At 37.4% G+C, this 23,731-nt stretch overlaps 5 protein-coding genes and 1 long non-coding RNA gene across 8 annotated transcripts; 2 read left to right on the forward strand and 4 right to left on the reverse strand.

Moving 5' to 3' along the window:
• The first annotated feature begins 279 nt into the window (after window positions 1-279).
• Window positions 280-5,479, forward strand: LOC104238688 (protein CDC73 homolog). The gene is made up of 4 exons (XM_009793124.2): window positions 280-1,375; window positions 1,577-1,659; window positions 3,230-3,337; window positions 5,215-5,479. Exons 1-3 carry the CDS (start codon window positions 364-366, stop codon window positions 3,317-3,319), a joined length of 1,185 nt encoding a protein of 394 aa, XP_009791426.1. The 5' UTR covers window positions 280-363; the 3' UTR covers window positions 3,320-3,337; window positions 5,215-5,479.
• A 113-nt stretch (window positions 5,480-5,592) lies between these two features.
• LOC104238687 (uncharacterized) lies at window positions 5,593-6,725 on the reverse strand. Its single transcript, XR_011400267.1, has 2 exons — window positions 6,323-6,725; window positions 5,593-5,892 (listed from the first exon to the last, which is right to left on the reverse strand). It is a non-coding gene; the product is annotated as an uncharacterized lncRNA (long non-coding RNA).
• A 794-nt stretch (window positions 6,726-7,519) lies between these two features.
• On the reverse strand, window positions 7,520-9,186 carry LOC104238689 (non-specific lipid transfer protein GPI-anchored 5-like). The gene is made up of 3 exons (XM_009793126.2): window positions 8,730-9,186; window positions 8,229-8,329; window positions 7,520-7,792 (listed from the first exon to the last, which is right to left on the reverse strand). Exons 1-3 carry the CDS (start codon window positions 9,049-9,051, stop codon window positions 7,745-7,747), a joined length of 471 nt encoding a protein of 156 aa, XP_009791428.1. The 5' UTR covers window positions 9,052-9,186; the 3' UTR covers window positions 7,520-7,744.
• Window positions 9,187-10,225: 1,039 nt separating this feature from the next.
• On the forward strand, window positions 10,226-11,896 carry LOC104238691 (non-specific lipid transfer protein GPI-anchored 21). Of its 2 annotated transcripts, XM_009793128.2 has the most exons (5): window positions 10,226-10,377; window positions 10,447-10,704; window positions 11,293-11,319; window positions 11,451-11,528; window positions 11,620-11,896. In XM_009793128.2, exons 2-5 carry the CDS (start codon window positions 10,476-10,478, stop codon window positions 11,847-11,849), a joined length of 564 nt encoding a protein of 187 aa, XP_009791430.1. In that variant the 5' UTR covers window positions 10,226-10,377; window positions 10,447-10,475; the 3' UTR covers window positions 11,850-11,896. The 2 variants fall into 2 exon arrangements, with proteins under 2 accessions (XP_009791430.1, XP_009791429.1); XM_009793127.2 differs by having other exon boundaries at window positions 10,227-10,704.
• A 67-nt stretch (window positions 11,897-11,963) lies between these two features.
• LOC104238692 (probable RNA helicase SDE3) lies at window positions 11,964-17,508 on the reverse strand. The gene is made up of 5 exons (XM_009793129.2): window positions 17,235-17,508; window positions 15,320-16,145; window positions 15,057-15,227; window positions 12,917-14,374; window positions 11,964-12,615 (listed from the first exon to the last, which is right to left on the reverse strand). Exons 2-5 carry the CDS (start codon window positions 16,115-16,117, stop codon window positions 12,184-12,186), a joined length of 2,859 nt encoding a protein of 952 aa, XP_009791431.1. The 5' UTR covers window positions 16,118-16,145; window positions 17,235-17,508; the 3' UTR covers window positions 11,964-12,183.
• A 300-nt stretch (window positions 17,509-17,808) lies between these two features.
• Window positions 17,809-22,189, reverse strand: LOC104238693 (type IV inositol polyphosphate 5-phosphatase 7-like). 2 transcript variants are annotated; one of them, XR_713946.2, is made up of 11 exons: window positions 21,699-22,188; window positions 21,484-21,571; window positions 21,242-21,307; window positions 21,043-21,127; window positions 20,855-20,959; window positions 19,969-20,722; window positions 19,654-19,853; window positions 19,345-19,453; window positions 19,104-19,252; window positions 18,647-18,916; window positions 17,809-18,531 (listed from the first exon to the last, which is right to left on the reverse strand). XR_713946.2 is itself a non-coding variant. In XM_009793131.2 (11 exons), the coding sequence occupies exons 1-10, from the start codon at window positions 21,726-21,728 to the stop codon at window positions 18,697-18,699; spliced, it is 1,806 nt and encodes a 601-aa protein (XP_009791433.1). In that variant the 5' UTR covers window positions 21,729-22,189; the 3' UTR covers window positions 17,809-18,531; window positions 18,665-18,696. The 2 variants fall into 2 exon arrangements, 1 of the variants encoding a protein (XP_009791433.1); XM_009793131.2 differs by having other exon boundaries at window positions 18,665-18,916; window positions 21,699-22,189.
• Window positions 22,190-23,731: the final 1,542 nt, after the last annotated feature.

Here is a 23,731-nt window from a genome sequence, read left to right on the forward strand (position 1 = left end):
AAGAAGGAATTAATTTTTTTTTTCAAAGTTGCCCTTAGAGTAAAGAGCCTAGGAGTATTTGTTGAATTTTTAATGAAAAATTAAGATTAATATGGTCAATTTATTGTTAAAATATGAATTCTTAATATGTGTGAAAATAACTAAAAATTAATTAAAGTGGAGAGGAGGAATTACTTTTTTTCCTTTTTTTTTTTCGTCAACCCAAATTCTACTTGTGGGGGGGGGGGGGGGGGGGGGGGCTAATTTGGCCACAAGTTCTTAGCTCGTCAGCTTTGAACAACAGAACATGTTCAACAGTGGACACACGCTAATAAGCCTCGTAAGTTCAGTCCAACAGTGAAACAAAACTTGACAATCACTCCCATGGATCCCCTAACCCTCCTCCGGGAGTACACGATCCGAAACGAGCTCCATAAAATCGTCCGCATCGGCGATGACTACCGTTTCGGCAACGACTACTCTTTCCCCTGCACCATTGAAACCGCTTACCGCTCTAAGCACGTGCAAGCGAATCGCTACACTCTCGAAACCCTAATCAACTTCATCACCAATCACCACCTCAAACACACTGATTACATCCAGCAATCACGCTCCCTTCGTATCCCCGCTGTCACTCTCCCTGATCGTAAACCCCTCCTCGATTATCTCACCGGGAAAACTGCCTCGTCCGACTCCATTGAATTCCTCAAATTCCCTCAGCCCAATGAAACTACGGTTCCTGTTTCTGTTTCTGCTGCTAGTCTTGGTAACGATGAGAATTTTTTAACGGATGTTAGGGTTTTGGAAAATCGAAACCCGATTGAGCTGATTAGAGCTGTAGAGAAGCCTTTGAAGGATAGGGAGTCGATTTTGATGTGTAAGAACCGGGATTTTTACAGTGTTTTTACGGCAGCGTTGCGTAGAGATGAGGAGCGGCAGCGGGCAGAGTCTTTGCAGAGGAAAGACGGTTTGGTAGCGAAGAATCGGATAGAGAGAGGGGGTTTTGGCGGTGGTGATGAATTAGGGTATGATGGTGGGCCGAAGGCGAAAATGCATTTGAAGGGAAGCAAGATAGGGGAGGGTGTGCCGATTATTTTGGTTCCCAGTGCGTTTTCGACTTTGATTACTATTTATAATGTGAAGGAGTTTTTGGAGGATGGGGTCTTTATACCAACTGATGTGAAATTGAAGCAGATGAAGGGGACGAAACCTGATTGTATAACGGTGCAGAAGAAGTTTAGTAGGGATAGGGTAGTTACGGCCTATGAGGTGAGGGATAAGCCTTCTGCATTGAAGGCGGAGGATTGGGATCGTGTGGTGGCTGTTTTCGTGTTGGGGAAAGAATGGCAGTTCAAAGATTGGCCCTTTAAGAATCATGTTGAGATCTTTAACAAGAGTAAGTTTTGAATGATTATGTGCAGCTGAATTATTGCCAAATTGTTTGCGAAATGATGATAGATTCTTGCAACAGTAGTTCTGAAATGGATCAGAATAGTAAGACTAAAAAGTAGCGATTGTTTTGGGGTTAATTTTCGCTTAGAATCTAAAGTTAAATTTTATACTTAATGCAATATCCATTTCCTGCCCTTTATTGCAGTTGTAGGATTTTTCTTGCGTTTTGAGGATGATAGCGTGGAGTCAGCGAAGACCGCAAAGCAGTGGAATGTCAAGATTATTTCGGTTAGCACATTAATGATTGTTCATTTAGTCCTTATCCTTAAAACTGTCAATTATATGCTATGACGACAATTTGCATTTTATTTTGTATGGTTGTTATGTGATCACGCCCAACTATACCTTAAAAAAAGGACTAAGCGCTCGCTGCAAATATAATCCGGTTTACAAGTTCGGAGTCGAATCCCACAGAGAACTAAGGCTTAGCTACAGATGTTCAATATTGCCAAGAAGACAAGCTTGAACAATTCCTAAGTTATAAATATTAAGATACTTATGTATAACTAATTAACTAACAAATTAAAATAGAAAAATTAACAACTAAAGATACTAAGGGTTGAAGACAAGATTAAAGAGGTCTAGAGTTATGATTTGTCCAATTGTCGGAATCCTTCCCGCTATGCCTTCTATAATTTCACCTAAGTATTCTCTACCGATCGTGAGTACTTCGGGTGTCATAATTCTCTTCCGAGCAACTACCACAATTTACTAGACATATTCTTCCGAACTATGCTAGCTGACACTAATTCACTGTTCACTAAGATCGCACCAAGGTTTCGTTATTCCTAATCCCACCTTTAAAGTTCCTCACATATGTCAGGAGTGATGTTGTTCAACAACTACCTAAATATGTACCCTTTTCCAAGCAATACATACTAAATAGGCATAGTCAATTGATGGCCATTCAATCAACAACAATAAACACGTAGTTGAACAAGTAGAGAAATCCAACGGCTCAATTATATAAAAACATAACAAGAATTTATCCTACAAAAGGTTCTACTCAAAACTCTAGATAACAAATTAGCTATTCATAATAGTATGCATAACTACAATCCTAGAATTCATAACCGATAATGGAAATAGGAAGAAGGAAGTGAAAAACTCGTAGAAGAATTCCCCGCCTTGCTCTTAGTATGTTCTTGCCTCCTTAGGTCGAATCCCAGTCTCTCCTCAAAAGTGGTGTTTAATGACTATTTATATGTGTAGGGAAAAGGCCTAGACGAAATAACCAAGTCCAAAACCAAATAGGAGACAAAATAGGCATGAAATCCGGAACACCCTCGCGACAGACCGCGCGTCGCGAGGCAAAACGCGCGGCGAACCTTGCTGCACCCCTCGCGTCGCGAGGCAAAACGCCAGGAAATGGTCTTGCTTCGCCTGCTCTAACGCGAGCTTGTACCCTGGCGTCGGCTGCTGCTGCTTCACTTACCAAGTTGCTGCCTAACTTCTTTCTCCTTTCTCCTTTCTCCTTTCTCCTTTCTCGTTTCTTACTTTTCAAATTCTTTTGTCAATTGTCTTTCTTTGTCTTCTTTTATAATACTCAACTTCAATCATTGTCCCATAATTAAATAATCATAAATCATTTTTGTAGTGTATAAAATACACATAAAATCTTTAGTTCGCTCCCAATTTCATCTCCAAAGTACCTATACATAAAATAGACTCAATTAAGAACAAATATAGTATAGTTTAGCATTAAAACACCTAAATGCAAGATAAGTAATGCATTAAAAATATATAATTATAGTCAAACATTATTATGTCTTACCAATATTGCCAATTGAATTTGCAGATAAGTAAAAACAAACGCCACCAGGACAGAGCTGCAGCACTTGAGGTGTGGGAGAAACTTGAAGAATTTATGAGGTCTCGCTCACATTGATGCATGTTGAGGCTCTAGGTAGACAACTTGCTATATGCTGCATTCCCTTTTATGGCTCTCTTTTTATTATTGCAACAATAACTTGATTAACCTAATTTTTTCAAATTTGAGAAGCTAAATGTTTGGTATTTTGCTTCCTTTGAATATTGTGGTTATATTTATCAGGTTGACAGTTTGAGTCTAAGGAGGTTTTGATGCTCTAAAATGCTATTAAACTCTTTCAAATAGTTATGCTGGTTTTGAATAGCTGACTGTGTATTATTAGTATCTTCAAATTAAAGGTGTTTGGGACTTTGTATTTTTTTCTCAGTCATTTCCATACAGTAGGAAATTAACTATCTGATTTCTGGTAAGCCATATTTACCTTGCGGCATGTGCTGATTTCAGTCAGGTCCAAATGTATCATTGGCCTCTTTGTCATCTGAAACGATTCTTGTTTCCTAATCAACGGAGATAAATATAAGAGTTACTTTTTAATGGAGCATGATTGATTTAGAGGATTCCTGTAGTCAGACGCTTACTAGTTTGGGATTGAGAATTGGCCGTAGTAGTTTCCGGCATGTAAAAGAGCGGTCTCACCTGGACATCATTTTGACTTTATTGTTACATTGCATTCTAGGTCTTTAATGGGTGAGACTTGATTGATGAATTATTACAATTTGGCACCACCGAGAGGGAACATGCTGCTATTGAGGCCTTAGCCTAGATCTTAAGGTTGAGGTCGCGAGAATAATAAATATTACGTCAGAGCTGTAGAAATATGGCTTTCTTTCGTCAAACTTGCATATTCCCTTTCCTCCGCCTGTATGTGAGTAGGTTCGTGTACGTTCCACCCATTGTTGCCATGAGTAGTACTGTTGTTTTTCTGGGGTAAAAAAGGACAGTCATGGTGCTATAGCTCCAGTTATTCTCTTCTTTGATTTATGCCATTTCTCATTCAGAAATTGGAGGTTCTGTTGCAAGTTACTCTGATATTTTGGGTGAAGTGAAATGTTCTTTCTTAGCTCTCCTCAATGCGTACTTTGTGGTTTTATGCTCTACTTCCTGTAAATTCTCAAACATTTTAAAAGAATATACACTTGAAAAAAATGTCATTTTTACATATGAACCAAGTAAGAATCAGTTTTACTGGCTTTAGATGAATCTTTGCTTATTTGGCGAGTTCTGATAGTGCCATAATACTGTCATTTAAGTTTTGTTTAAACTGTAGTAGGTTTAGTTTGGAATAAGCTACTTTTTGCCTACTTAAGTGAAGGAAAACTTACCTGGTGGATGATAAGATTGGGCCAGGGATATTTATCAGAAAAAGGGGTGAGGGCGGTGAGGATGCAATTCATTTGATTTATTGCATGAATAAAACATGGATGGAATTCCTCTTCTCGTTTTTTATTTTTTTGTGAAGGAAATGTTTCATGGAATGTAGTTTATGTTTCTGGTTAGTATGGTAAATGTCCAGCAAGGATAGGGACTCCCATATATGGAGAATTGGTCATAACCATGGTTATAGGTGACGGAGGAAGCATGAAAGTCTAATTTTCCTGTTTCCCCTACCATTTCCAATAAGAGATTGAATAAGATGTGACATCTTTTCGTCTGAGTCCACCGTTTTACCCCTGTTAGTCATGACCAACAAAAAGATTCTGTCACGTCACTCTGCTGCTAGTTCCAGCGCAGAGGAGTGAGTTGTGACATTAGTGCCAAAGTTTAATCTGTAAAAGTAGATTGTTACAGGAATTCGTGGGACTTTTCCTGTGTTTAAGAGTAATGCAGAATTAAGCTGCTTCATAGTTATTTTTTTTGTTTTTCTTTTGTAGTACAACAATTTAAAGGTTAAGTATATTTTGTAACACTAGAATGCTTCAAGTAACATGATATCTTGATCTTGGTTGCACCAGGTGAAATTAGATGACAAGTGGCCTACAAAACTGGACAGTGAAGACTTCTGTTAGACTTGTGAGCCTATAATGGAAATACAGTTTCGTCAGATGAATATCCTCCTTTGTAGGTTTGACGAGGTCTTCTATTGGGGTATATACACCCTTTGTTGTAGACGTGTGAATCCTGTGTAGGCATACCTTTCTTGTAGGCCAACAAAAATTATTTTGCTAGTTTTTTTCTGTAAATTTATTAATTTCTTTGAATGTGAAGCTTTTTTTTTTTTGGGTGTTTGCAATTTATTTATTCTCGAAAGATTAGTTAAACAGTAGACTATTCACCTGAATGGATCCAACTAATGCGCACCAAAGATTATAGAATATTATTAGCAATATTGCTGGATGAAAGAATATGCAATACAATGGCGAATTAGCCTGGTAGAAAGCTGATTGCTGATATGAGCTAATGTTTAAAAAGTAAAAGCACTCTTCCGTAACAGACAGGTTAGCTAACCATCAAGAGTACAATAGATAAAATACATTGGAAGTCTACGGCAGGTAACAATAGTCAGGCCATGTTGATAATTGAAGCATAAGAGGCAATAAAGAGAAAGCATAAAGAAAGAGGCGCTGCCATATTGGTTGAAGTTGCATCGTTGGAACCGCCTTGTGATGGCGGTACTGAATTAGAACCGTGTCCTGTCAACATAGTTGATGGCATTATGTCAAGCATTTTGTAAAACCAAAATTTTACTTTCTTGAAGTAGTGGCAGAATTAAAAAAAAGAAAAAAAACGTAGCGTAGCTAGTGCATAGAGAATTTGGTGGTCCAGCAGGAGAGACCAACTGTTCTTAGGGAGCAGTGTCAGGATTGTATGCTTCAGAGGTTTAAGTTTTATGGGTTCAATCTGTAAAAATTTTAGCGTTAAACTCCTTGTATTTTTAAAGTTATGGGTTCATATTGCTATGTATTGCAATATTAATGAATTTTTACACATAAATTTATGCTCCGCGCCAAGAATTAAGGACTGGGTTCAGTAGAACCCGGTACCTATGCCTTGCATCTGCCTCTGATGCTTTGTGTGTTAATAAGTTAAATGCGGGGATTTTAGAATGAAGCTTCTTCTTACCATTGCAGCGGCTAGCAGGTGGAGTCTGAACTTTGCAAGCAGTAGTGAGGGCCGAAGCCTGAGTCTGGTTAATGTTGAGTCCCATGTTGGAGTCACCCCCATTGAGGACCTGACAAAAGCATTCTGGCTTCTTATCAACCACAGTGCTAAGCTGCGTGCAGCAACCTGAGAATTGCGGCGAGGAGTTCCATGTGATGTAGGTCATGCAAGGTACCATGCTGACCAATACGTTCGTGCAGTCATCGCTTTCTTGAGCAGTTACTCCTGCCCAGATCATCGCCAACACAATCAAGACTGCTCCCCTTTCATTCCTTTGACTTGCCATTCCTTTGATACTCAGGAAACCTCGGAGAAATGACGAGAAAAGTGTTTTCTATCTAGGAAAAGTTGATCACGTAATCTTGATCGAGAAAAACTGTGCGCTTGGTCTATATAGGAAAAAGGAGGTGGAAGACACGAAGAGTACTCAAAGAACATATTTTGGTATTATCTACCATTAAAGAAAACAGGTTTTCACAGATAGACGTTGATATTCGTTTTGATATTTTATATAGGAATTACTAGGTAGAAGAGGACAAGTGGTTAGTTATATGGCTGATCAACTTAGGCCAACACTCTGTACCATGATTTGTTTGGTGGTAATAGAAAAACCTAAGGATTCTGCCCAAAGGCGAAGACCTTCAAGAACAAAGTGTAAATCTATCACATGCTTCTAACTTCTGACTCTATCCACAATTTTCTTCAAACTTTTAGCGGAAACAGTAAATTAGACTTGGGCTAGGAGATCTCAAAAATATGCTGGTCTTTCCACTTCAAGATATATAATTGTAATTTAGTTCATTAACTTTTCAAGTGATATTTGCCACTTAAGTGAATTTATTTATGCATTGAAAGGGAAAACCTAGGGAATCTGTAAATTATATGATAACATCTTCATCTTTGGACAACTCTTTTTATTGGTCCTTTTTCTTAAAATTTAAATTTAATTTTCACAGCTTGAGCCATGATTCACTTCTTTTTCTCCTGAAGAAAATTTATTGGTTCTTTTCGAGACTATTTTTTAATTTTTTTTAGGTGCTAGTATTTCCTAATTATCGGCATGCCTAAATTCCTACCAATATTTATGAGTTACAGAGAGTAAATTCGTGAATGTGCTTCTTGAATATAAAGCAGAAGGTCAAACTGAAACTTTACAAATGTTCACAAACTTTTGGAGTTCATTGCATTGCTAGGACAGTAGAATATAGAGAGAACTGGCAAATTGAGAAGGATGCACAATACACTATAATATAAAATCACTTCACAACATAACATGACATTACATAAATACATTACTTCTTTGGAACTCCTAAATGAAACTCAGAAACTTCAGCATAGAAACCATGAAATGAGAGAAGGCTCCAACAATTTGAAGAGGGAGATTTAAGGGGCTTCCACCATAGGTACTGCTGGTCCCTGTTGTCTTCGAGCCTGCTCAATTCATCGATAAGTAATTAAGATGTCATAAATAGACAATCATAGATAATTAGTAGTTTAGTAATATGACCTCACAAATGTACAATCAAATTTATGTGGATATATGCTTAATTAACAGTTGTAACTCGTGAATTACTATAATTGATCTTCGCTATTTTTCATTTCTTCTATTTACTGTCTGCTTCCTAGCTAATAATATTAGTACTTTAATTTAAAACAAATATCATAACTTATCATATATTTGCTCTTGATTAGGACATGAACTATGCTAAAAGGGTTACATACTCTGGTGAAATTACACCCACAATCTATATATAGTTGCAGATCTTTCGACCTGAGTTGTTGTAAATTGCTTCAACTTTGTAGACTTAGGTTAATGAATTGGTCTTAGTACTCTGGTACGTGAGTGCAATGTTCATGACTTAATTACCTTAAAACGATGAACCAGTTTAAGAATCCTCTGTTCCGTGGGAAGTACTGAACCCTCTGGCGAACCCATTGGCATTGGAGACATTGCCGGTCCATTACCAGCTGTATCAAATACTATTATTAGCAGACAAATTAATTATGCATCAATAGAGAAAATATTGAATGAAGGTAATCCATAAACACTTTGTAGTACAGGTGCAATATGCATACCGACTTATAGTCTGGATAGCGCATGTCTCAAAATCATGTTAATTTACTACCTTCGTTAGTGTTGATTGAGCATAAAGTTTAAGAAAGAAACACTTTTGACTCTTATCAAAAGTATTGACATTTCTATGTCATTAAGGGTAAAATGAGAAGTTAAAAGTTGAAAAACTTCCAAATATAAAAATGTATCCTTTTTGTTGGAATATACTAAAAAAGAAAGATGAGAGTGCATGCGATATAAAATGAAATAGATGGAGTACTAGCTAATAGCCTAATACTAGTATTTATTACTTACCATAACATCTACTAACAGGAGGAGTTTGCAGCTTGCATGCACCAGGCAGTGCAAGCGCAAGAGTTTGATTAATTTGGACGCCCAACGACGAACCACCTCCATTAGCAATGGTGCAAAGGCACCTGGGCTGCGACTGCAGCACGCCAGAGAGGGCGGAACAGCAAGAGCTGGACGGTGTTTTTGAACTTCCAGTGACATAGCTAAGGCATGAATACATGCTAAAGAACGCGTTCATGCAGCTGGATTGAGCCATTGCTCCTGTTGAAATGATGCTCACTATTGCAGCTAAAGCCATGCAAATTTTCATCCCTCTCGATCCCATCTTTTGGTCTTGCGACAGATATGTTTATAATTAATTTTTGCTCACAACAACTAGGGGAAAACCAAAGAAATATTAGACTAGCTAGTTGCTTTGCTTCTTAATTTGGTGGAGTGGGGGGCTGGAGATTTATATATACATTCTGCTAGGGGTGATTATTTGTCTTCTGATTACAGAAGGGAATACATTGGTAACTAATAAAGATTCATGAGGTAAGATTTCCAATAACGTGTCATTAATTCGGTGTCATTAACCCGTTAGTATAAGCACTGGCTGATGACCTAACTCCTAAGTAATGGAGTAGATAACTTTGTTGACTTATTATGTTGTTATATATCAATCTCTTTTTCATTTGGGGCGTCCGATAATAAAAATATTAGGACTATCTGAGGCAGGAAATTACTATGTCGATAAGAATTTATAAAAAATATGATCTGGAAAAATGCAATGTAGGAAAAGAGAGGTATATATATGTATGAAGCAGTATATATAGATAATCTATGTATTTGAAACATATTCGATAGTAGAGAATTCATTCAGCAGCAACCTTTTCCATTTACCTGCATGCTAAGAGTAAAAATCAGGTTCAAAGTAGTTAAAGGACCAAATATATAGCAGAATTTCACTTTTTAGTTGATTATTCCTCTGACTTTTTACTAGACTTCAGTTCAAAAAAGAAAAAACAAGAAAGGAATTAATACATCTAACTGATAAAAACATACTATATATAAATAAAACTATTCCCTCTGGTCCATTTTAATAGATTTTTTTTTTATTGTTTTTACATATTAAGGAATCCACCTTTTCACATTAATTAATAATAAAATTGATCATATTATCCTTTACTATGCCTCTTTAATTTGTTCATTAGAGATATAATAGATACTCCGAAAGTCTTTACTTTCAAGGGCAACTTTAAAAAAAAAAGTTAATTCCTTCTTGATACTTAAATAAATCAAATATTATGGACCACGAAAAGAAAGACCAAAAATCAATTAAAGCGAACCGGGGTTAGTATTAAAGAACTTCCGAAATCCAAATGCAATTTATATTGAGAGAGAGAGAGAGCGAAGTCTTGCAAGATGACCTAATTAAACACTCCATCATTTGAAGTGATTTGTTAAGGTAGTTGAGCTCCAAAACTACCACTTTGAACCTCCATATTTCTTGTTTTTTTCTTTTCCTTTTGATCTTATATCCCAATTGATCATCTATAAATCACTTGTCATCAAAATCTTCCACATCCAACATCAAGCTTCTATAGAATCATCTTTCCTCCTTGCACGTTCCCTTTTAACTTCTCCAAGTCTTTTAAATTCAAACAAAAATGTTAGTGTTAAAATTCTTAAACTATTGGTATCAATTTTGGCTATTATTTTAAGCAGTCAATTGTTTCAGGGCAGATTAGTACAGCATGTAGCGGCGCAATGTTACGTAGCTTTAGCCCTTGCATAAACTTCACTACTACTGGTGGGAGCAATTCTTCACCAACTTCAGAATGTTGCCGATCTCTCAAGTGTGTCATGAGTAATGGCACAGATTGCCTCTGCCTTATTGTTACTGGAAATGTTCCTTTTCGCGTACCCATTAACAGGACATTAGCAGTTTCCCTACCCAAAGCCTGTAACATGGCTGGTGTCCCCCCTCAGTGCAAAGGTAATTAATCAAGTTGTTTCTTATTTGTTTTATCAACCAAGTTCTTATTACTGACTTTTCTTGAACATTTTTGTGACTACCTAGTTTTTCTTTTGAGCGACTTTTCTTGAAAGTTTTCGTGGGTTGGCGACTCTACTTTTTATTTGTAGTGACTAACCCAAAAAGCGACTTCACATCCTTTAGGAGTCTGCCACGAATAAGTCTATTCATGGCGATCTTCTAGTCGCTCCCACGAAAAGTCTTTTGAGACGACTTTTCCACTTCATGTGGAGATTTTAGCCCCACAAAAAGTCTCACTTGTGGTCATACTTGCTTCAATTTGTAGCTTCTTTGCTGGAGTATATTGGCATTGTAAGGTTAAAATGGTCATTTGACTTGGAAAATTTAGCTTGATATTGAACTAATATGCATTCTGAAGCAAAAACTTCACAGTCCGTTTCATGGTTGGTCTACTCTGTATAAATATTGGAGTGAGATTACCTTTAAGAACAATTTTTTTGTCTTTTCTTTTCTTACCCTTGAGAGGTTATTGAATGTTGAGCAAATTGATTTGGGCACTAACTCTGAATTGTATTACTAACATTGCAGCATCTGCTTCCCCTATTCCAGCTCCAGGTACCAAAAGCAACTCTGGTTCTTTAATTTCGCACTAGCATTTCCAGATTTTAGTAACACAACAAAATAAAAATAAGATTAGATCTTCAATTGCAAAAATATTGGGATTAATGAAAACTTCTGGCTGACAGGTCCAGCTGCCTTAGCACCAACAAAATCTCCTAGATCATCTCAAAGGCCTAAGTCACCTCCATCTCCTAGTCCTGAAGGTAATTAAAACTCTGATTTTTCTGGTGAATTGAACTGAACTTGCTGAATTTTGATGTCTAATATGGCTTATGGATGCTATGCATATGGCAGCTGCTAATGTTCCTCAGCCATTCACACCTTTTGGACCAGTGGCTGATACAACACCAGGTAATCCTAATACAGGTTTAACACCACCTTCCCCAACAGACAGCTTTGGAAACCCTGATGATAATTCAGGATTCAAGCCTAATTTGACACCATCAGCGGCCCCATCTTCTGATAGATTTTCAACACTTGTTCTTCTAGCAGCCTGTGGAGCAATGGCTTTGAAGTTCTACTAAATTGGCAACTCTTATCCCCCCCCCCCCCCAAAAAAAAAAAAAAAGAATTAGAGAGCTTGCTTGTAGTTTATAATCATTCTTTGGAGTGTTTTGATAATGTCCATTGTGGTCAAGTTTCATGGAATATAATGAATATGAGGTTTCAAGATGTCAGTTTTGACGCATATGTGGAGCTTGAATTTTTCACCCAACCACTTTATGTAAATTTGACAAGGCATTTTGGAGCTTGAATTTTTGAAAGTGCAAAAACTGCATGTCCTAGTACAGAATCTGCGTGAAATCTATTAGTTTGTACAACCTCCAAAAGTTAAAAGCCTCTTAGCTATTACTGCAGTTATTTCCAACCATCAGACCATTCAGCTTCATCCATAACAGGGTCTGGGATGTATTCTGACTGGTGAACTGTACCACATTGAACCTCCGGAGATGGCTGAAGATTCTGTTTCCCTTCGTTTTCACAGGTGCCTCCGTCATTCCAATTCTTGGCTTGGTCATAATCCCAATTATTAACTTGAGCTACTTCACAGTCCCAACTTTTAGCTTCTGCTCCTTCACAGTCCCAATCGTTAGCTTGTGCCCCTTCGCAGTCCCAACTTTTTGCTTGTGCTCCTTCGCAGTCCCAACTTTTTGCTTGAGCCCCGTCATCACACCAATTATTTGCTCGTCCAGAATCCTCTTCAAGGATCTCCAGTCTTTCAGGTAAGAAGCAGCCCTTATAGGAGCCATTGTCTGCACAATACCATAAAAGCTTGTTCCAGTAGGGGTCCTGCCATATTGTACACGTCAGTAAATATTTGCATTTATCACTCATAAATAGCAATTTTGGCAAAATTAGCCTCATGATTCATAAGTTTAAGCTCCACATATGCCCACAACAATTCAACTATTATGAATAACTGTAACATTTAGCTCCCTGAGAATATTCAACTCCTCGGTTACCAACAATAGATATTACCAGGATCAGGAAAATAAACAAAAAGGATAGACAGAAACTTCAGCTTTACTGTGGCATATCAAATCTAGATTGATACTACTAGTTGCAATAGCAGAAATTAATACAGAATTACCTTGCAGATGATATGTGGATTCCCAATAACTACAAGCAACGATCTGGCTCTTGTAGCAGCAACATTAAACCTTCTCGGATTGCTTAAAAATCCTAAATAGTGGATTCTATCAAAATCATTGTGTGTTACAGTTGATCGGACGGTCGAGATAATAATAACTTCTCTCTCCTGACCTTGGAATTGCTCAACACTACCGACCTTTACATTAGCCCAATCGAAACTCTCAAGGGCTTTTCGTATTTTCAGTACTTGTTGTCTGTAAGGTGTTATCACCCCAATATCTTCCTCTTTCAGACCTTTGTTCTCTATCAGATCCCTTATGATCTCTACTACCTTGCTTGCCTCAATCCTATTGAACCATGATGGGTTGTTTCCTTCCCTTTCATCACAACCTTGGATGCCGATGAAAAGCAACGGAAATTCCTTGTTTGGAAGCAGGTCCACCCAAGTCTGAGCAGAAGCTTTATCATCTTCTTTACATGCGATCAACTCTCCTCCATAAAACATTTCTGAGGGAAGCTGCAGAATTGCTGGATGACACCGATAGTTTCTTACTAGTCTGGTAGCATAATTTTCGTTGAGATCACCATATAACTGGCATTCAAATAACCTTTCCATATATGACGTCCCCAACCCAAAATTTTCAGCATCTTTTGAAAAAACTATGGGACCAAGTTGCAGTGGATCACCAGCAAGTACCACTACTGTCTCGTTCCTTAAAAGATGCGACAGAGGAACCATGGTTTCAGGCTCCGATGCCTGTCCTGCCTCATCCAAGAAAACGTGAGAGAAATGTCCCCGTTTAATACCTTCAGCATAAAGAAGAGATGCACTAGCATATGTAGATATAATAATCCTATATCTTCTAAGGTCCCTGAGAAGAGGACACTTGAAGGCATCAACTTCAACATTGCAAAAGCGAATGTGACTAGGATTCACGTCGTCTAGAGGACGTGTGAGTGCATTCAGCCTAAAAATCTCATGGTCCTTCACTTCAACATTCTGCTGACTGACAAGTTTCTCAAGTATATGGTCTGCAGCACTATTTGAAGGTGCGCAGACGAGAACACGAGCATCTTTCCTCGTAACGTGTAGCTGGAGAATAGCTTCTATAAGAGTCCTTGTTTTGCCTGTACCAGGAGGCCCATGGATAACGTATGGAGCTCCGCCTTTGCACCCAAGGATCTTTTCAACTGCAGTCGTCTGCTCCTTGTTAAGCGTACATGAAATAGGTGCCAGTCTGGCAGCTTGTATATGTCTTGCTCTGGATATGCCTGATGGAAAGAGAATTTCTCCATTTAAGCTTTCTGTAGCTTCAATGGCTTGGTGTAACCTCCGCACACTCGTACGATTGAATGCAAACTGCACATTATAAAGATTTCCAGCAACATGGTTGATGTGGAATTCTTTATCAAACTTCAAATACACTTCTTCCGCCTCAACTCGGTGGATATAACCCTGTGCAATAACCACCAAAAATCACCAAGTTCATGTAAATAAATTACTTCTTTTGATCTCTCGAGTTCAAGTATAAAATCTCACAGATATATGATTATTTCTCTTTTATCTGTACTTAAACCTCTTCTTATGCATATCTTAGACAAAGAGTGGAACTTTTAACATGTATCTGAGAAAGTTGCAATGCAAGTGTCATTGGACAAGGTAGGTGTGCTTTCCAGTAAAATAAATGAAAATGAAACTAAAATAAAGGGCAGCACAGTGCACAAATCATCCCGCGTTCATGCAGGATCCGGAGAAGGGCCACACCTCAAGGGGGTGTAATGCAGGCAGCCTACCCTGACGCAAGTATCAGTGGTTGATTGCATAACTCGAACCTGTGACCTACATGTCAGATAGAGACAACTTTACCGTTTCTCCCAGGGCCAAGTCTCCCCTTCATGAAAAAATGATATTAAAAACAGAAACAAAGCAAGGAAAGACTCGAGGAAGATAATCAATAGCAAAAATGCTGAAGCTCTACCACAACATCCGTAGCCGTAATGGCCAACATTCTTTCAACTTGGAAAAGCTACAGGTACCATGGATTTATAATTATTTTCACCAAATTATGCAGTAAAGAGAGCCTAAAATTATTAAGTAGCAAGTTATGATATAAACCAAAGCAAATATATGAAAGCACCTGATAAGGGGTGGTCTCACTTGCATCTGCAGTAGCTAGCCTTGCAAAGATATAATCCCCATAAACAAGTGACGGCCTCCTCTCAGCTAGCCCTGGGACATCAAGGGACAAAAATTGAGGCCCCCTTCGCTTCATGGTGGCGGACTCCATTTCATAGTCCCTCATGTCTTCCTGATGCAAAAAAAAAAAAAAAAGCCTATAAGATTTTTGTACTACCCAAAATGAAGTATTTCAGTACTTCAAATCAAAATTTGAAAACAAACCTCCATCTTGATTTCTTCAATATTTAGTAAAATTCTAAAATAAAGAATGTAATTATCTCTTCTTAAACCTTCCCCAATAACATCAGGAAACTGTTCCTTCTCTATCATTTCCCTTATATCCCCAGGAATGCGATATGAAGGAAGTCTGTATCTGAATCCTTGATTTCGTGCCCTTGTAGGACGAGAACCCACAACGAATGCATTAGGAGCAAAAACATCTACTGCTGGTGCTTTCTTCTTTCTATCTCTGTAGTATGGCCTGCTCGAAGCTAGTGACTGCGAGACCTTATCCTCAGCCAGGACAAAAACCAATCTTTCTACGGTCTCATCGCCAACATTGATATGCACAGCTGATGTGTGCAACCCAATTTCTTTCGGTTTACAAGACAACCACACTGTTAGTGTCTGACCTGGTCGTAGCATTCTATCCTCTAAGCTAAAGGACTCCATAAATTCTTGAACATATTGCATGTCGGAACATGGAGTTGGAGGTTTCATCAGAGATAGAGTGAACGAATCCTCAGGTTTCGAGTCATAAATCTTAATTGACCAGAGTTCCAGCGAATCATTAGTGGTATTCTCTATTGTGATTGAATCGACAATAGTTTCACCAACAATTCCTGATTTAGGTTTTCCCCCTATCAGTGGAAATGGAACAGATATAACAACTATCTCGCTCTCTCCATTTGGATTGTAGCTACAAGCTGATTTATATCTGTCAAAGTCAACGAATCCGATGTCTCCTTTATCAGTAATTATTGAATATTCATCATCCGACTTATCAGCAACTGAGCCCATGAGTACTTGAGAGAATTTCAAGAAGAACCTGCAGCTTTCAACCAAAGTAACATGACTTACTGCAACAAAGTAACCCTTCCATAACACTTAAACCAAATTGCTTTTACACAAATAATCTGATGTTTCAAATAAATCTAAGGAAAATCCAGGACTCTCAGTCCAAAATCTTTTATGAAAGAGAACGTTAATATGAATGTAGTTTTCCTTTGGAAATGCTAATGCACTGTAGAGAACATACCTATTGATACACAGGCTGTTATTTCTTCCATCTTTTACACATTATTCAGGTTAATAGGCCGTAGATGCACATAATTTTTTTCAAAGAAAGTAATCATAAATCCAGCATACCAATGTTTTATTCATGGATTATTCTTATGTATTTAACATTGTTATGAAAGCACATGGTTGTTCATTGTAACTTCTCCTTTTTGATACTTTAGGTGGTTTAACTGTTAAATATGCATTCAGTTTTTTAGATACTCTGAAAGTATATATAAGCCTAATCAACTTTTTTAATAACCCAGCCTAAGGTTCCAAAGTAAGTCAACCTCAAAAATAAACAGGTGATGGTAACACAACGGCTAATGGACTTCACAATTTGTTTTTCCTTCATTTATTTATCTACAAAAACTTCAGATGATTCATATAGAAACAGAATTACAAAAAACAAGTAGTAAAAAACAAATGATGTTAGCCCCCAGGGCTTAGTCCAGGCAAAGGTTGAGGGACTTGTGACTTAGGTCATAGGTTCGAGCCTTGCACAATAGGGGCGGCCCCTATGCCCGAGTTTCAAAGGCTGCAGTGGGTCCCAAGGGTTGGCCACCGATGGATTTCTCGGTCACCAAAAAAAGGAGTAGAAAATGATGTTAACTACTATAAAACATTGAAAATCATCAGGGTTTTGTGGATACTTGATGCCAAGAGGAAGAAAAAGGAATCAAAATAAGGACAAAAATTATAAAAAGTTTTCAGAAGATAACCGTGAAATATTAACTGTCAACAAAATAGAGAAATAAAACCATGTTTTAACATGAAGCATGACCGATCAAAATCCATAATCACAAACGAGGTAATAGTGCAGAAGATGAAATAAAACAGAAAATGAAGGAAAACCCACCTCAATTTTGGTCTCTAGGAAGGGAGAATACAGAAGGGTTTTAAACTTGAGATGAGGAATTGTGAAATGTCTCTTAACAAAAGAGAAAGAGACGACGAGTATAATTATCACTCTTTCAGATAAATTAGAGCTTAGAATTTGATAAAGCCATACTCTGATTAGTGAAGTGAGACCCAGTGCGTGACGAGGAGAGAAGAGTAGACTAGTCTTAAAAACAAAGTGGTGCGAATGTTACTTTTAGTAATAAAAAATAAATTAAAATGAGAGTTAGTAGTAGCATAATGAAAAATGAATTTGTGTGAATGAGAGATATAAGTAGTAGAGTATAAGTTTCCTATTTTTATAGGAATCAATGGAATTATTTTTCAAGTTGGCTGATTTGTTTGTTTTTCACTCGATGGATACTAAAGTTTTTCAAAACTTCATCATATTTATTTGATTTGAAGTTTCCATTGTGAGCTAAGTTTTGGTATTGTAAGATTGACCGCAACTATTATTAACGGGGAGTCGGAGACCATGACATATCAAAATCAGTTCACATAGTTGAGGGGCAACTATGTTGAAAGAGAAAAAAGAGTTCCGAAATCATAACTTCTCCATTTATCTGCACTGCAACAAACATCTGTAACTTGTCATTTTCTTGTGGACAAGTTCAAGTTTCACCCTTTGCTTTTTTTTTTCTTTTTCTTACAAGAGAATTAATAGCATCCTTCCAAAACAAGGTGCTTCTGAATTCTGAGTCATGGCTCCCTCCCAAATCACTTTACCTGCTATCCTTGTAAATCTGTCTATTACTACTACTTTTTATTACTGTATTTAACATCCACAGATGAGAAAGAAAAGCAAGCAACAGGATATCTTCCTGTACATTGTAATTGAGTATACAGCATTCAACACATGATCAGATCTCTGCCTTTTCTTCATTGAAACATGATTAATTTGCACCATGTCACATTCTCTTCGCGTCATTGAATTTCTCTACCTAACTATAATAAAGAATCTCGGAACAGAACTATCATTTTCCCACTTGGAAATCCTTCTAACCGTTGGTTAAGTTCATCCTGTTATAATTGCCCCCCAAAAAAATACTGACTTAGTATCCAAAAGAAAGTAGACTCAAAACCACAGCTCATGAGCTCAGATTTCCAGCGTGTTGATACGCCATGTCTCTTGCATGGCTGGCCACAATCTCACCAAAGGACTCCAAACCAAGCCACCGAGCTCCACGCTTGTGTAGTTTAGTTGATAGTTATTAGGAAGCAGATAACTTGTCTCACCAAATGAATAGCATAATTACCTAACACAATGGAGGAAAGAGGACACTTGCATCAGAGTTGGAGCTTGTTAATGAAACATTAATAATTTGCTCCTAATGCAATGTTAACTTGAAGGAAAACAATGTGAATACTCACAAAAATTAGAGTATCTACCGAATACTGAGGCTTTATGTCCTCATTCTACTTCAGAAGAAACAGAGTTCGGTATAACCATGTGCATAGGGCAAGAGCTCCTCCACCTCAATTCTTGAGCTTGAACAACTCATTTTCCTCAATCTATTGCGTACTGACTCAACTTCAACCCAAAAAATACTGAAAACGGCTCTATGATCTGAAAATCTTGATTCCCCACGCACATAAGACAACTGTTGGAAACCCCTTCCATGCCACAGAATCCGATCACACCTTCAGATGGAAATTGCACATATTAGTTCTAAACTAAATAGATAAATCCTTCGCTAGATATTTTAAAAAAGGGATGCAAAATTATTCTTCTGTTTTAATTTGTTATTAAATTTTAATGCTTTTGTTTAAGGCCTGTGATTTTAGATTGAAAATATTTATTTTTCAATATTCAAAGAAAAACACTTACCATGCAGGCGTTCGACGCTTCTCCTTTGGTTGAATGTCTTCCCCAGCATACTTATCTGAATTCCTAGAATATTTATATGTTGGTGGGAAATATATCTTTCCTTCTTTCCATCCCACAAAAACTCGACCACGTCTTTGTTCTATCCTCAGCTGTCAAGGAAATAGAAGACAAGATCACTTAATCAAACTAAATTAAGTTCAGGTAAAGGAGTGGGAGCAAAAACACAAGATTGCTAGGACACCTGGTCATTTCCCAACAATGCTCTCCAGTTTTGCATCTCAACAAGTGCTTTTGCAGAATGATAAGAAAGTGCAATCCGATAGTTCAAATCCCCAAGCCAAATAACCCGGCTGAAAAAGTTGGATAATCATCAGAAAAGGGATTCATTGAATATTTCAGATTGAACAAATTAAAAAATGTAAGCTAATCATGGTTTTACATGGAAACAACTAGGTGTATATTAAACTCAGGCCTTTCCACCTTTTTGCCCTCAATTATCCTCATAAAACAACAACTGGAGTTATTTTGACGAAGTAAACAGTCATCTTACTCGTGTTCAAGAATAGTCTCTGGTGATGGTGATTTCTCTTCACCTGCACCACTAACTTGCAGAAACCTCGTTTTCTTTAGGATCTCCATGACATCAGAATTTCTGCGCAACTCATCACCCTTTTTTTGACCAGAGGTTAAGTGAGAGCAAACAAAGCAAAAACTTGTCTGATGCAACTGCATACTGATTGAAATAGATCCCTGCAAAACCAAGCATGGAATTGCACATTATGTTAAGTATTTCTTTTCTAAGTCGAGATATGCAAATCTCTAAATCAGCCAAAAGCTAACCAAGCTTTTCTCCACTTAAAATTACCTTATTCCTAAGGTAATCCATCAACCCTCTGCCAACACATGATATTTTCATATTCCCAACATGTTCCCTAAGATCACTCCGCATCCATACAGTGAGAAAAATGCCAACCATTTGTTTACTTGCTGCTAAACAGTAGGTTGAATTTTTGGGCATTCTATAACCGTCTTCCATAGGAGCGTACACTCCATTTGTCACAGGTGAAAACGAAGCAGTTGGTGAATCTGCAGGTCCATAATCATCATCTGACGAGCCCCATTTGGAGAAATCACTTGGCCTCTGTCCGCAGGAATAGTCACTAAGCCTATGGCCAGATGAATAATCGCTTGGCCTGTGACAAGATGAATAATCACTTGGCCAGTGAGCAGAAGTATAGTCGCTTTGCCTCTGCTCCCACCTAATATTAGGATCAAAATCACTAGACCTATGACCAAGAATTACTCGATCACAAACACTGTATCGTCCATCCATGCGAGGTTGCAAGATGGATGGATCATTTTCCATGATCCCGCATTGAGGAGTCTGGAATGAACGACGATGAAAGAAGGACGATGCCTTGTGTCTTTTTGACCCCTCAAAGTCAGCATTCCACTCGGCAATTGGATCTGGAACAGGAGAAGTGTAGCAACCATTACCTCCACTAGTACCAGGACCGCTGTTTAATGTCTTCCCGATCAAAGCCATCCACTTTTTGGCGGGGCCATTGTCTTCAACTCCCAGAATATTACCAGCATTTAGCGGAACTATTTCCTGAAATCTGAAAATGCAACAACAAATAATATTGCAGTCAACCAAGGTAAAATGTAACCCAAATGATGTTTTAGCTAACTGCGGTAAATGACAAACTTTGTAAAGAAAAAAAATGCGACGCAAATCATATAGCCCATACCCGAGTACATAAATATCTGCAGGGGGTGAGGAATGAAGCCATTCATCTAGATTCAAATTGCTCGGTGGTGATTCTCCGCCCACATTCCATGTAGAGACAAAGACTCTGAGCAATAAGAAATTAAGAATATTAGTAACTGAGTACCGAAAAACATTCATATTGTGACTGACTATATCAAGAAGACAAACCTATAATTTTGTACACTTATAATCTGAGGACGATCAAGATCGACACTTCCCCATGGGGGATGCTCCATACCCCTGGTTGATTTTTCTGGTCATTTGAGGGGGCAAAGAGACTAGAATTAGTTTAAGTCACTGAACAAGAGTCTCTTATATACTACAATTGGGAATTATATGCATCTAGAATACCAATGATGCCACTGACCTGTTTTAATCTTCTTCATTGTGCAGTGATCCCAGTCGGATATGCTTGTTCTCCGCTCATAACTTCCTAAAGAAGGGAAGATTAACATTACTTCCCAATTGAAGGGTTGGTGAAGTTGGTAAATATCAACCGTAACTCCAACAATTTTAAAAATTGCACAAAAAAGAAAAGAAAGCAAAGAGTATATATATACATATATTTAGAAAAAATTAGCTCAAAGCTAGAGGAAATTAGATGCTGACCTCCACGGACAGATTCATCAGACTGGAATTCCTCAGTTTTGCCCTTAATATTGAACCATTTCTCAACTAATTTTCTTGACCATGACAGCTTCAGCAATCAAAGGGGAAAATGTCAGTAAACCGATAACTGAGTTAGCACAAAAACAAAACTCCAAACTTGCATTTTACAAGGAATGAAAGCAAAAGGAAAGAAGGGCTGTGATAGAAGAATTCACCTTGCTTTTCTTGGAATACTCATCCCTCATTTTCTCACTGTTCCTTCATGCACCCTCTGTCACTATTTCTTCCCTTCCTCCTCTTCCAAATAATTCTGAATTAGAAATATTAAGAGTGATCCAAATAAAATCAACATCTGAAAAGTCTTTCTTAGTGCTACTTCAGTTTCTGATTAATTGTTGTTTTGTAAATGAACCAAAGATTATATTTTTGTCGGCAAAATCACTAATGATTATAGTAGAATTTACACACGGATTGCAGTATAGAGTAGGAGAAGAAAAAGGAAGTAAGACAACAGAGAGACAAAAATCACTTTTAAGTTTAGCACAAGATAATGTAGGCTAAATATATAAACAAGGAAGGAGAGAAAGAAACAAAGCCTCGTTTTCTGAAACAACAAAGTAAGACAACTTGAAGAGAATAAAGTTCAAACCATCCCCTTATCTGTATATGCTCTCTCTCTCACACACACACTCTCGCACTGGAGGAACTGTTGAACTGTTTTTTCCTTCTTTTCTTTTTGTCCAATTTTAATTGTGAAATTAGTCTATTCCCCCAAAAATTGTGTTTAGAAATAATTCACCTTTAACTTTTTTATTTATTTTTTAATGAGATGATTAAGAAGCTATAAAAATATCATAACAATTTTAAGATCATCAATTTAAAAAGTCTTATTTCTTTTTAAATATGCCGTCACATAAAATAGACAAAAACAGGTACATAAATTATATTAGTAAAATAAAATTCTGATTAGTCAAAAAAAAAATAATGTCGTTCTTATTCCTCACAATCTTGCACTATATCAAATATATCGTCGACGATCATTTTGTATCGGTTCCTAAGCGACATAACTTATTGAGATCTCTTCACTTTCTTTATTTTTAGGTACCTGAACTTCTTCGGGAGTTTCATGAAATATTATGTCGTTGGCTCTTCTAAAGCTCATTTCCTCCCCATTATGATCATTTTGATCATTAGCTCCCATCATTTTTCAAGGATTGTTACCTTTGGATCCGATTGGTCTGCCATGCTTGATGCGTACAGTAAACTCTATCCTTCAGGGACTTTAATTTTAATAGGAGCATTTGCAGCTGAAATATGATATTTAATTTTGGATCGGCAAATGCTTCTGGTATTTTACTTGAATTATCTTCTAAGTGAGGATCATATTAATGATAATTCGATTCATATAGCATATTTTTCAGCTGTTCATTCCATCCCCAAATGTTAGAAAAACTAACATATATCCCCAATCTTCTTTGGGAAATATATCTTGTGCATTGTGATAGAGAAATTAATCATATACCACACATCAAAAGATAGTATAGATATTTGGTTTCTGATCCTAAACCAATTGTGAGGGGAGGACTTATCATATATTGTTGGTCTGATGCATACAAGTGCTGTTATATGCAATTTAGAAAATCTTAGACCAACACACGAAGCTTTGTTCTCATAAGCAATAGTTTAGACATTAATAAGAGGTATTCAATGCTAAACCAGCTATATATATATGTTATCTTTTGCACCAAAAAAAAACTAAACTTACTAGGATCATACTTATTGTTACGCAACGCCTTCCTGATGTTCTTTGGAAGGGCTACGTAAGGCTAAGAAACCGATGTCAGTGCGGTTGCTGTCCGCCAATGAGGTCCCCTCCGCGCGCTAGACTAGATTGTCAGTGCCGTGCGGGAAAACCAATGTCACGAGCAATTGCGGAAGCTGAGAGAGAATTGGGTTTTGAATGATGATGATGATGATTTTATTGATGAATGAAATGCAGATTACAAAAGATGCGGTGTCAAGGGGGAGAGACACCAGTACAGAAAATTACTTGCTTGAAAATGTTTGATTGCTTGATCCCCCCTAATAATACTTAAAAAAAATAAACCAAAGTTACATGACTAGTCCTAATAAAGTTGTAGAAGCACACTGAATGAAAATGATGTAAACTAGCCTATAATTACAATGAAAAGGACTTAGTTTATTACAATGTAGAACCAAGTCCAATGGCAGCAACTTTGTCTTGCGG

Source organism: Nicotiana sylvestris, chromosome 6, assembly GCF_000393655.2.
Source record: "Nicotiana sylvestris chromosome 6, ASM39365v2, whole genome shotgun sequence".
NCBI classification, from domain to species: Eukaryota; Viridiplantae; Streptophyta; class Magnoliopsida; order Solanales; family Solanaceae; genus Nicotiana; species Nicotiana sylvestris.

What these genes read in the sequence shown, in the direction of transcription:
- LOC104238688 (XM_009793124.2), top strand. Translation starts at nt 364, where the DNA reads ATGGATCCCCTAACCCTCCTCCGGGAGTACACGATCCGAAACGAGCTC. An exon ending in TGTTGAGATCTTTAACAAGA is followed by an intron (nt 1,376 to 1,576) that starts GTAAGTTTTGAA and finishes CCTTTATTGCAG; the next exon opens with TTGTAGGATTTTTCTTGCGT. An exon ending in GGAATGTCAAGATTATTTCG is followed by an intron (nt 1,660 to 3,229) that starts GTTAGCACATTA and finishes TTGAATTTGCAG; the next exon opens with ATAAGTAAAAACAAACGCCA.
- LOC104238689 (XM_009793126.2), bottom strand. Translation starts at nt 9,051, where the DNA reads ATGGGATCGAGAGGGATGAAAATTTGCATGGCTTTAGCTGCAATAGTG. An exon ending in TCCTGTTAGTAGATGTTATG is followed by an intron (nt 8,330 to 8,729) that starts GTAAGTAATAAA and finishes TATTTGATACAG; the next exon opens with CTGGTAATGGACCGGCAATG. An exon ending in AACTGGTTCATCGTTTTAAG is followed by an intron (nt 7,793 to 8,228) that starts GTAATTAAGTCA and finishes TGAATTGAGCAG; the next exon opens with GCTCGAAGACAACAGGGACC.
- LOC104238691 (XM_009793128.2), top strand. Translation starts at nt 10,476, where the DNA reads ATGTTACGTAGCTTTAGCCCTTGCATAAACTTCACTACTACTGGTGGG. An exon ending in TGTCCCCCCTCAGTGCAAAG is followed by an intron (nt 10,705 to 11,292) that starts GTAATTAATCAA and finishes CTAACATTGCAG; the next exon opens with CATCTGCTTCCCCTATTCCA. An exon ending in TCCATCTCCTAGTCCTGAAG is followed by an intron (nt 11,529 to 11,619) that starts GTAATTAAAACT and finishes TGCATATGGCAG; the next exon opens with CTGCTAATGTTCCTCAGCCA.
- LOC104238692 (XM_009793129.2), bottom strand. Translation starts at nt 16,117, where the DNA reads ATGGGCTCAGTTGCTGATAAGTCGGATGATGAATATTCAATAATTACT. An exon ending in GTGAGACCACCCCTTATCAG is followed by an intron (nt 14,375 to 15,056) that starts GTGCTTTCATAT and finishes GTTATTGCACAG; the next exon opens with GGTTATATCCACCGAGTTGA. An exon ending in ATCCACATATCATCTGCAAG is followed by an intron (nt 12,616 to 12,916) that starts GTAATTCTGTAT and finishes ACAATATGGCAG; the next exon opens with GACCCCTACTGGAACAAGCT.
- LOC104238693 (XM_009793131.2), bottom strand. Translation starts at nt 21,728, where the DNA reads ATGAGGGATGAGTATTCCAAGAAAAGCAAG. An exon ending in TGGATTACCTTAGGAATAAG is followed by an intron (nt 19,854 to 19,968) that starts GTAATTTTAAGT and finishes TTGGTTTTGCAG; the next exon opens with GGATCTATTTCAATCAGTAT. An exon ending in CATTGTTGGGAAATGACCAG is followed by an intron (nt 19,253 to 19,344) that starts GTGTCCTAGCAA and finishes TTTCCTTGACAG; the next exon opens with CTGAGGATAGAACAAAGACG.